General features: G+C 41.2%; 1 protein-coding gene across 1 annotated transcript; it reads left to right on the top strand.

Annotated features, from left to right (window-relative positions):
* Window positions 1-9,200: 9,200 nt before the first annotated feature.
* Window positions 9,201-11,420, top strand: LOC122845419 (snake venom serine protease KN13-like). Its single transcript, XM_044141710.1, has 6 exons — window positions 9,201-9,679; window positions 9,914-10,106; window positions 10,189-10,374; window positions 10,650-10,711; window positions 10,810-10,934; window positions 11,257-11,420. Exons 1-6 carry the CDS (start codon window positions 9,640-9,642, stop codon window positions 11,401-11,403), a joined length of 753 nt encoding a protein of 250 aa, XP_043997645.1. The 5' UTR covers window positions 9,201-9,639; the 3' UTR covers window positions 11,404-11,420.
* The last annotated feature ends 816 nt before the right edge of the window (window positions 11,421-12,236 follow it).

Here is a 12,236-nt window from a genome sequence, read left to right as displayed (position 1 = left end):
CTTTAAACTGAGTTTACTTTGATAAGTACAGATTCTCCTAAACTTGATATTTATTTATTCTGTTTTACGTTGTGATGAAAACGTTCAGATTCTTGCAGGCTTCTATTGTGAAAGTATCAGTGGTTGTATTATGACTTTTATTGTGAAAGGTTTTTCACATGTCAGTGTTGAATTGAATCCAGCTGTGCTCCCCAGATGTTCCTGCAGCTACCCGATCACTGGTTCTGTCGGAGGACGAAGAAGTTCTGATGAAGTTTTGATGAAGTTCTGAGACAGGCAGGAAGTTGGGAACTGTTAGTTTTAACCTGGTTGCAGGAAGACTGCTGCGGTGTTCCTGCAGCACCACCTGGCGGACAGCGGAAGAACTGCAGCCGCTTTGATTCTGTGTTTTAATGTTTTTCTACTTCCAGCATCCGGAGGTCTGTGTGAGTTCACCTCCTCTGTTTGGTTCAATAAAAACCTGTTTGCTGTGTGGTAAACTCCTGCCTGGGTGTTTCTGATCTCATCTGGAACCGATCTGGACCGAACCCTGAGTTTGAATCACTGCAGGTTTTGCATCGTTTTGTAGTTTTAGATTTTTAGTTTGCCTACATGGTGTTGCACAACATGATAGTGTGATGTAATTGCATCCCTGCTCATTTCTTAAAAGTGATGGCCCCTCTTGGCCGCTGCAGTCAGAACCAAAGTAGCTTCTATTCCACACTAATCAGAAACTAACTCCCAGAAAACTGCAAAACAACCGAAACACTGAGTTCTTTTAAATCGAGGATAAAAACCTACCTGTTTATAACTGCTTTTGATTCATAACTGGAACATTTATTCATGTATTTTATGTATATTTAATAACAAAATGGTCACTTATTTCATAACAGGTTACTGTATTATGTTTTTGCCTTGTGGAGGACTTTGAACTGTCTTGTTGCTGAAATGATCTTTACTAATAAACTTCATAGATAAAAAAACTCAACTTAAATCAGTGGAAATATGCAAAGAAGTCAAACGAGATTAAGATCAAATCTCACTGTAAAAAAAACAACAAAACACTTTTTCAGTTAACGGTAATGTAACGCGTCTCAGCTGGGTTGAAACAATTGTAAGAAATGATGTTTACTGACGTCTCCACTTCTCCTTTCTTCTGAGTGAAAAGCCTGTAAACATGAATAGCTTCAGTGAATGAAGGAACAACCGCCATCTTCTTCCCCAAACTGTCTGAGGAGCGAGGGGGCGGGGCTTCCCACTCTAGGCCTCCTGGTGAAACGCTGTCTGTGTTTTGGTTCCTTTTTGATTTAATGTGGTATTTCAGTCTAAAAAACACACAATACTTTGGTAGACTAATCATTTATGTGGTGGCTTATACTCTTAAACAGATTTTTTTGACTGTATAAACAAGTGATGATTAAAATCTCCCACTTTATGGTGCATCACAGGTGACTGACCAGGAACCAGGCCAGAACATTTCCTCCTTAAGGGCTCGGGATCGGGTCCAACTGCATCAGATGACTTAGCAGAACATGATCAGAACCAGTCAGTGCAGATTGAAATCGTTCCTGTATAAGAAAACTAACATAGCAGTCATGTGTTTCGACTGTGAGATCAGGATTTGACAAATAATCTTCCTCTGAGACTCACACTGGAACAGGACCAAAGGGGACAAACTACTCAAATATAAATAAAACAAGAGTGAAGACTGAGAAACAAGGCAAAGACAGGCATGGCAGGATCAGACAGGAAAACACAAAGACTTAAACTAGTAGTAAAACAGAAGAATTTAAAATATTGAGCAAACAGTCAAGAACAGAACCGGGACAAGAAGAAGACGGGATAACGATGACTAGAGATGAGACATGAACAACAAAAAAATCCAATCTAAATTAAACAACATGATAATCTAAACTCCTACAGAATGAAATAAAATTCCAGGATAACTATGAACAAAACCCCACAGAGCAAAGCAGACTGAATAACACACCAGTGGATTTTGTTACTTCATGTTCTTACTCTGCCAGTCACCAGAACCTCTTTATTCACATGAAGAGTTTGTACATCCTTTACAAATTCTTTTGAACATTGATTGCATCCGTCCATGGATTTCAGGTGAAGCTCCTCCATGGTGTAAACACTCTACATGTTCACCAAGTAGTGAAATATGTTCATTGAAGTATTAGATCACAGGCAGCTCGTCCACATCGTCTGACATGTTTTCCATTCTCTGTCTCGTACGAGTCGATCCTAGCGGCAGCCATTTTGTTGATATGTATTTGTTTTGCACATTGGTCAAGTGCCACTGTATTTTATTTTTGTTGGTCTGGAGGCCATGATTCGTCTATGCTTTGTACTGTGACTGCCTACCAAGATGGCGGCTCAGTGGCGCAGATCACTTCCAGTTCAGGCTTGTGGGATCTTTGCATTCTTTATTATTCTTTTTTTTACTAAATATTTGCTTCCAACTAGAAGAATCATCCAACAGCAGGAGATAAATGTTGATACTCGGCTATATCCACAAAACCTGATGAATCCAATCTGATTGGTAGATTACAAGCATGTCTTCTTGAGAGCATTAAAACATGGATGACACTAAACTTGTTTTACAATATTAACAAAACTAAAAGTACAAAAATTGGTGCCAGGCACACATCTAGTAAATAGTCATTACACACTATTTGTCTAAGTTAGTAAAAATAATGTTTTATTATGTTGCTAACACTTTTCTACTGTGTGCTGAAGAATGCAACTCACCTCTCGTGCAGCTTTCACAGACTGGCACTGAGTACAGGAGCCAACAACATATGACCAGCCACACAGAGAGGGGGCGCCATTTCCCCATTGAACCGATACATATAGAGCAAGTGGGATTGTACAACCTAAACCTAAACACTGCTACACATGTACGTTCATTAATTGCTATTAAGAAAGAAAACCCGTCGTTGTTACAAATAAAGAGAAAAGCAGAAAAGAAATAAAATAAACCAATAAAATTATTGCCAGTAGTAAGGGTCTATAAACTGTTTCAGACTTACAGAAGGTTATAAAAATGTAAATGTAAAACAAGATCATGAAATAAGTGCCATGTTGCAAAAAGCAATGAATCAATTAACTGTATGATTAGTTAAAACAAACTCAATAATTTCCATTTGCCTGATTTATTGTTTTTCTATTTCTACCTAAATCTGGATGACAAAGGTTTTCAGTCTGGACTTTTGGTCTCAACTAGATCTTTTTATGAAGGATAATTTAGTTTATAGAGACTTAATAATCCATTTTATTTGTTGTTTCCGTTGTTTTTATTTTTTATTTTGGTTATTTAAAAGGTCTTCCAGTTCCAGTGTTGAATGTTCATTAGAATTTAAAGTTTATTGACAAATGAGAATCTGTTCTTGCATTGTTGTACCATTGCCATTGTACAACAATATTATCGTTTATCACAATAACTTCTGGGACAATTTATTGTCCTGTAACATTTGTTATTGTGACAGACCTGTGCAATAGTAAACATTGAGACTTTTCTTTAACAACCAAGGTTTTTCTTCAGTGTTAGCAGGTTTTTGCAGTGGACTGTTGGAATATTTTAGTTTTTTTCCACTGAGGTTGTGTCCGTACTCCAGATTTAACCGTAGGTCTTTCATTTTGTTGTGAAATAATAAAGTCCAGTTTTTTTCTAATGGATGCCACATCTGTTGTCAGTCGTGTATAAAACCAGCCGGTCCCTGGTGTTGGTGGACGGTGAAGGCAAAGACATGAGACACGACAGTATAGACAAGGACCCGACAGGGAAACACAGACACAAGCGGGACTAAATACACAAGGGAGAAATCAAGGGGAAACCAGAGACGGCTGGAGACAATCAAGGGGTCGGTGGGACGACACGGAGACTCAACTGAACACAGAAACCTAAATTAACACCAAGAAAAACCAAATCCTCACAGCTGGTTTCATACTTGGTGACTGACTGATGTTTTTCTGATGTAAAGCACTTTGGAACAACTCCGTGGTCGAGTCAAGCTTCTTAGTGTGGAACATTTCAGCAACACGGCGGTTCAGACGTCTTGGATCCTTCCCCAGATTTGTGCTATGACTCCATCTCCTCTCAGAGGTCAGAGGTCATCTGATGGTTTCTAATCTGACGTTCTTCATCAGCTGAGATACTTTCTGTAGACACAAGGGTTTCACTCCACATCCTGTTCAGTCTGCTGATCGTTTCCATAGCAACGATCAGAAGCAAGACCTTGCCCCAGAAGTCCAGTGAGCTCACTGATGAGGTCATAGATGACATCATGTACATCACAATAGATCAAAGGAGTTCTAAAGCTTTAATGTCTTGCTCCAACATTGAACTCACACAACTTCGAAAGAGACCAAAACAGGACAAAAGATGAAGATTTTTAATCGCTTAAGAAATGTTAGAAAACGCTTCAGTTACCAGTCAGAGAAGCCAATCGTGGAGAGGGAGGAGCGGTTTGGACCCATCAAATTTCCGAAACAAGTAAGACGATTGGAAGAAGACGTCCGACCTGTGATACACTTTTTGAGGAACTTGTATAAAGTATGCAGCTGGCACACTGCGTCCAGGACTGCCATCATTTTCCTTTTTTACATCTACGCAGTGTGCCATGGCTGGGTGATCCCTACCATCCTGTTCATCTTGATTCTCCGCCTGTCGGTTAATTACCTCAACACCAAAGGCTGGAGGATCAAGATGAAAATCGTACCTAGAGCGATAAAGCGATTCAAATATCACAAACGTGATTTAAGCAAAATTGAATTAGCTAATTACGCTTATGATTCTGCTCAGAAGGCGCAGAAGCTGTTTGGACAGATGGCAGACAGCGTTGAGAAGGTAAAAAATCTGGGCAGGTGGGTCCGGCCAGACCTGACCGAAAAGATCTACATAGCGGTCTGGCTTTCATTTATCTTCTCAGCCATCTTACCATATCAGCTTCTGTGGTCTGTCATAGGTGTTTCTGCAGGGATCAAGTTTTTCATCTTGAACTTGATCTTTAAGAGGTTCCCGAAGCTAAGGCGGCGGTTTGGTGGGTTCTACTACATCTGGACCAACCTACCGACTGATCCACGGCAAAGGGAACCCCCCAGTGGAAACACCCTGAGCGGTCCGTTTGCCGCCATAAGGAGAAAATGGAGAAGGGCCCGAAGATGCCTTTGTAAGGCTCTTCAAAGAGTAAAAAAGCGCATCTTCCCGGCCCGCTTCATTGGAGCCTGTAATACATGGCGGCAACGGGTACGGGGAAGGTAGGGGACTATTACTTTCCTGGGAAGTAATAGTCCCAGGAAAGTAATAGTCGCACAAAAGTGTGTCGCAGGTCTCTCAGAAGGAACAACCAACGGATGTCTTTGGGAAAAGGTAAGAAATCACACCTGACGTTACAGTTTCTCCAGCCCCTCCTCTTGAACAGAGCTAAGAGAGGAGAGGAGCTAAATTAACAAATTTGGAAGATGACAAAATCACAGATCAGATAATAATTGACCATTTCGAGGCTGGAGAAATCTGACTGGGACTGAACATTTGTCCTGATTTGTTCCATTTAATTTAAATTATTAGATTAAAAAGATTCGACAGGTTTCTCTCCGGGTACTCCGGCTTCCTGCCACAGTCTAAAATCACGACTGTTTAGTTAATTGGTCTCTAAATTCTGCTCAGGTGTGATTAAAACATTTTTTTTTTACTAAAACGTTTGCCTGGGTCTGGATCCCAGCCTGGGTCCTTCTGTATTCTTGGGGCATGAATGTGCTCAAAGAAGGGCCAAAACTATTCATCCAGCCAGCGGACGACGTTGGCACAGGGGCGGGACCACCTGGAGGCAACAAGGGAGCTCTGGGATCACATGGAGGCAACGAGGGAACTCTGGGACCACATGGAGGCAACAAGGGAACTCTGGGACCACCTGGAGACGAAGAGGAGCTCTGGGACCACATGGAGGCAACGAGGGAACTCTGGGACCACATGGAGGCAACGAGGGAACTCTGGGACCACATGGAGGCAACAAGGGAACTCTGGGACCACCTGGAGGCAACAAGGGAACTCTGGGACCACCTGGAGGCGACGAGGGAACTCTGGGACCACAGGGAGGTGACGAGGAGCTCTGGAACCACATGGAGGCAACGAGGGAACTCTGGGACCACCTGGAGACGAAGAGGAGCTCTGGAACCACATGGAGGCAACGAGGGAACTCTGGGACCACATGGAGGCAACAAGGGAACTCTGGGACCACCTGGAGGCAACAAGGGAACTCTGGGACCACCTGGAGGCGACGAGGGAACTCTGGGACCACAGGGAGGTGACGAGGAGCTCTGGGACCACCTGGAGGCAACAAGGGAGCTCTGGGACCACATGGAGGCAACGAGGGAACTCTGGGACCACAGGGAGGTGACGAGGAGCTCTGGGACCACATGGAGGCGAAGAGGAGCTCTGGGACAACATGGAGGCAACAAGGGAGCTCTGGGACCACATGGAGGCAACAAGGGAACTCTGGGACCACAGGGAGGTGACGAGGGAACTCTGGGACCACCTGGAGACGAAGAGGAGCTCTGGGATCACATGGAGAAGAAGAAGAGCTCTGGGATCACATGGAGAAGAAGAGGAACTCTGGGACCACCTGGAGGCGACGAGGGAACTCTGGGACCACCTGGAGGGAACTCTGGGATCACATGGAGACGAAGAGGAGCTCTGGGATCACATGGAGAAGAAGAGGAACTCTGGGATCACATGGAGAAGAAGAGGAACTCTGGGACCACCTGGAGGCGACGAGGAGTCAACGGTCGCACTAGGGGCAATGAAGGAGAATCGGAGGGAGCACTAAGAGGCGGAGACTCGGAGGGGGCGCTGGGGGGTGACAAGGAATCTATTCGGGGTGAGAGATGGTGAGAGGTGTCAGGCAGGAGTGGCCATACTTTTTGCTCCCTCATCTCAGACTTTAATCTCAGTATTCTGACTTTAATCTCAGAATTCTGACCTTAAAGTCAGAATTAAAGTTTAAATTCTGACTTTAAATTCAGACTTTAAATTCTTTAAATTCAGTATTCTGACTTTAAACTCAGAATCCTGACTTTAATCTCAGAATTCTGACCTTAATCTCAGTATTCTGACCTTAATCTCAGAATTCTGACTTTAAAGTCAGAATTAAAGTTTAAATTCTGACTTTAAATTCTGAGATTAAAGTCAGAATTCTGACTTTAATCTCAGTATTCTGACCTTAATCTCAGTATTCTGACCTTAATCTAAGAATTCTTACTTTAATCTCAGAATTCTGACTTTAAAGTCAGAATTAAAGTTTAAATTCAGACTTTAAATTCTTTAAATTCAGTATTCTGAATTTAAACTCAGAATTCTGACCTGAATCTCAGAATTCTGACCTTAATCTCAGTATTCTGACCTTAATCTCAGAATTCTTACTTTAATCTCAGAATTCTGAATTTAAAGTCAGAATTAAAGTTTAAATTCTGACTTTAAATTCTTTAAATTCAGAATTCTGACTTTAATCTCAGAATTCTGACCTTAATCTCAGAATTCTATCTTTAATCTCAGAATTCTGACCTTAATCTCAGAATTCTGACTTTAATCTCAGAATTCTGACTTTAAAGTCAGAATTAAAGTTTAAATTCTGACTTTAAATTCAGACTTTAAATTCTTTAAATTCAGAATTCTGACCTTAATCTCAGAATTCTGACTTTAATCTCAGAATTCTGACTTTAATCTCAGAATTCTGACTTTAATCTCAGAATTCTGACTTTAAAGTCAGAATTAAAGTTTAAATTCTGACTTTAAATTCAGACTTTAAATTCTTTAAATTCAGTATTCTGAATTTAAACTCAGAATTCTGACCTGAATCTCAGTATTCTGACCTTAATCTCAGAATTCTGACTTTAATCTCAGAATTCTGACTTTAAAGTCAGAATTAAAGTTTAAATTCTGACTTTACATTCTGAGATTAAAGTCAGAATTCTGACTTTAATCACACTCTTAAACCTCTCTGGCAAGGTTTATTCAGGGGTCCTGGAGAGGAGGGTCCTTCGGATAGTTGAACCTTGGTTTCAGGAAGAACAGTGTGGTTTTTGTCCTGGTCGTGGAACACTGGACCAGTGCTGCACCCTCAGCAGGTTCCTACAGGGTGCATGGGAGTTCGCCCAACCAGTCTACATGTCGGTTGGACTTGTGTCTGCTGTTTTGTGTTTATTGTTTTTTGGACTTGGAGAAGGTGTTCGACCGTCTCCCTCAGGGAGCTCTGTGGGGGGTTCTCTGGGAGTATGGGGTACCGGGCCCTTTGATACGGGCTGTCAGGTCCCTGTATGACCGGTGTCAGGGAATCGAACCCAGGACCTTCTTGCTGCAAAGCAACAGGTCTACCAACTGTGCCACTGTGCAGCCCTATCTTAAAATCTCAGCCACAAAACACACAGGAATTGATATTTATTTTGAATTTCTTTAGAAGAGAGTCATTAAAGGGGAAGGTTAGTGCTGACACCAAGTGAAGCAAAGATTGTAGCGAGTTCATCTTTATTTTCTCCTCGTTCTGCTTCCTCTCTAAGATGTTGGCCTGCCTGTCGTCAGTCTCAAATGTTACGGTTACGTCAGCGTGCAGCCGTGCATGTGAGCAGATTAAACAGATACAGAAAAGACAAAAAGTCCTTTTGTCAATAACAAAGTGTTCCTTACAAATTTTTGTAACATTTGTTGTCTGCAATATCACAAGATTCAGTTTCTTTTACGAAGGACGTTTTAGTTCCATTAGTGATTTTGTTTTTCACAATGTAGCACCAGGCCTTTTTTCTGTTATTTTGTATTTATGTTTGTCCTTATCTTGATATTTGTTAGCACATTAGATCCACTTTACACCAAACTAACTTCTACCCACATAAAACAATTTTATTTTGATTAGCAGATGAATATGTAATCACATCTCTAATTAGTCAAATCACAGGCTGTCATGTTTATTTTAAGGCTGGCTGAGAGCAATATTTGCTTTTGCTTCATATTTTAAATGTGGCACAGTTTGAGCCTGTTGCTAACAAAATGTGTCACTTTGACCCAAAGTCCTGCTGTTCAGCTGTTCACAAAGCAATCAAGAAAAATTGTGAAAGCAAAGATCCTGAGTGATGAAAGAGGTCTGTGTGTTTAATAAAAAGAATCACATCAGTTAATATTTCCTCATAGGTTTCTTTTAAACGGGTTATAAAAGTCAGAATTGTTTTCTTTTAATTGGGTTAATTTCTGAGTTTTAATTTTTTTGTTGTAATTTTGCATTTACAACAAATGCAAATGCTCTTCACCACCCAGCATTGTAATATTGTTCTTTTCCAAATAAAAGAAGCAAACCCTTTTCTGTTTGTATAGAGGGTCATTTTCACAGCCCGTCAACAAACAAAATGATTTTACTTTCGGGAGCAAAGGCAGATGTGAATTCTTGAAGATTGGAAACCAAACAGTTTTTTCTTAAAAAAAAAAAAAAAACATCAACCTGAAAACATTTTCTTCAGAAAATCTGTTTATTTCATCAGGTTTACAATCAAGGTTATTGGACAGATCAGAGTCTGTCCTGTGATTGGTGGCTTCCTGTCCAACAGGAAGTTGTAAACAGAGTTTAAAAGCTGCTGCAGGGCAGCAGACATTCACAGGAAGCTGGACCAGCAATGGCTCTGCTGAATGTTCTGCTGCTGCTGCTGCTGCTGGGTGAGTCGGACACACTGGACACACTGGACACTCTGGAGAAACTGGGGAAACTTCCACTGGTTCCAGTTAGGCTGCTGCTCTCTGTGACTCTCCAACTTTCCTCTGATTCTGTTTCAGACTGAAACTTCTTTGCATATAAATGTGATGCTTTTTAATCTTTAACTGTTTATCCCTTTTCTGTTCCAGTAGCCATCGTTGGACCTGATTTCTGAGTAAAGTCTTTTTCTTCTTCAGGTGTCTCAGTGAACTCGGATGTTTCTCTGCAGAAGAGAATCATTGGAGGTCATGACTGTGATGACACGGAGCGCCTTTATCATGTTCGCCTGAGGCGCAAGAAAGGTACAGAACGGTTCCGCTGTGGAGGATCTCTGATCCACTCTGAGTGGATCCTGACTGCAGCTCACTGCTGGAGGTCGGAGCCAGGCTGGTAGGAAAGAGACATTAACACAGTTTCCTCTGAGGGTGATCAGGTTTTCTGTGTGTTCATTATTATCTAACCTTTTCTGCAGGACTAACATAGCAATGTTGAAAGTTCATCCACGGACTGCTGGGAAGCAGGATCAAGTAATCCTTCACGATCCTGTGATGTACACTCGCCACGGCCAGTGGCATGACATCATGTTGCTGAAGCTTCAGACACCAGTAACAGATGTCCCACCTGCTCAGCTACCAACATGCAATAATCGTCTTAAAAAGTAAGTAAAAAATACAAAACACGACTTCAGGTTTTCTGTCTCCATTCCTCCAGTCCTGCTGCCTCTGCTTCAGCACACCTGAGTCAGGTGACTAGGCCACCAGCAGAACCAGAACCCGTTTAAATCAGGTGTGTTGGACCAAAGACACATGGAAGGACGTAGGACACTGTCAGTGAGGACTGGAGGTTAATTATCTGTGTCATACACTGACACAGATAATTAATTTTCTACATTATTATCTTGCATTTTTACATTGTGTTCTTATTGTGTTTTAGAGACGATATTGTTCAGCTGGCAGGAGAGGGAGGAACGACAACCGGCCCCAATAATGAACGATGTGAGAGAAATATTGAAGCTTTGAGAATAAAATCATTGCTTCTGTCTCTACAGAGGTCAATTGAAGAACATGTTTATGATTCTCATGTTTCTCCACAGTAACCAATCCTCCTGTTTCAACACATCTTCAGTGTGTCGATATGAAAGTTGATGCTGTTTCCCACTTCATGAGGACACGTGGGCATGTATTCCATACTGCAGCACCGAACAAGGATTTATGTCTTGTAAGTTTGTTTCTTCAGTATCTCTCTACAGCAGGGGTCTCAAACTCCAGTCCTCAAGGGCCACAGTCCTGCAGTTTTTAGATGTGCCACAGTTACAAAACACTGGAATGAAATGGCTTAATTTCCTCCTCCTTGTGTAGATCAGTTCTCCAGAGCCTTAATGACCTAATTATTCTATTCAGGTGGTGCATCAGAGGCTCATCTAAAAGCTGCAGGACTGCGGCCCTCCAGGACTGGAGTTTGAGACCCCTGCTCTACAGCGATGAGAAGACTTTTCAGTTTTACAACACAAATAAATATATTCACATCATTTTTTTTACAGGGTGACTCTGGTGGAGCAGTGCAGTACAACAACATGATTTATGGTGTAATTTGTTTAGGTGGAAAAGTTCCGTGTCAGAAACCGACTACAATCATAGATGTGTGTGAATACATGGACTGGATAAAACAAACAACTGGACTTAAATAAAACTCTCATCAAATTTCCTCTCTGTAATTGGGGCCTGCCATGCAAAGCAATGGCAGAGCACCCATTATTCTACACCCAATAAGGATGTAGAATAATAGGTGCTGCAGCTGTCTGTGGCGTCGATGCTAACTTTCAGTGTCGCAACGCCGAGTCCAGACCGACAGACGCACTTTGGCAGGCCCCATTTAAATTTCTTCAGAAATTTTCTAGTTTTGTATTTGTACCTTCATCAGTTTGTCCCACATGTTTGTAGAATTAGGATAAATTAATAGTTTTGTTTTTTTGTCACCTGACCTTGACCTCCCTAATGGAGCTCTCTCTGCCTCAGAAATGACAAATAATCAATAAGTGCATGAAAAAGAAACATTTCCTGGCTGGTCGTCTTTACATTCATGGTTCAGTTGATATTTTCCCTGAACTGAGTCTAAAAATCTGACGTGTTTGAAATCACATGAAGAGGAACAGTACAAGTAATTAATTTATTCAGTTTTTGTCTTTATTTTACATCAGAAATGAACATGCAGCATCTAAACTCTGCTGCTCTGGAGTTACTATTCCTGGTTTTGTTCCAGAGAACTTTACACTCCAACACGACCAAAGAGCTGTGCAGAAAAATAATGAAACAGAAGTCACAACACACAACAATTAACAAATAATAAAATCCTAATAACTTGTATGTAAAACAAAAAAACCCACCACATTATTAAAAAACATACAAAGGAAATAAAAGGTTCAATATTTAAAACAATTTAAAAGTCAAAATCTGACATGAAAAGAAGTCTTAAACCTCTAATGGGCCTTTTTTGACATGGCGAGGTCATTTTTCTGCAATG

Source organism: Gambusia affinis, linkage group LG15, assembly GCF_019740435.1.
Source record: "Gambusia affinis linkage group LG15, SWU_Gaff_1.0, whole genome shotgun sequence".
Classification (NCBI taxonomy): domain Eukaryota; kingdom Metazoa; phylum Chordata; class Actinopteri; order Cyprinodontiformes; family Poeciliidae; genus Gambusia; species Gambusia affinis.
This window is presented reverse-complemented; position numbering and strand designations above follow the sequence as displayed.

Coding starts and splice junctions, on each gene's coding strand:
- LOC122845419 (XM_044141710.1), top strand. CDS start 9,640: ATGGCTCTGCTGAATGTTCTGCTGCTGCTGCTGCTGCTGG. Junction 9,680..9,913: donor GCTGCTGCTGCTGCTGCTGG/GTGAGTCGGACA, acceptor TTTCTTCTTCAG/GTGTCTCAGTGAACTCGGAT. Junction 10,712..10,809: donor CGGCCCCAATAATGAACGAT/GTGAGAGAAATA, acceptor GTTTCTCCACAG/TAACCAATCCTCCTGTTTCA.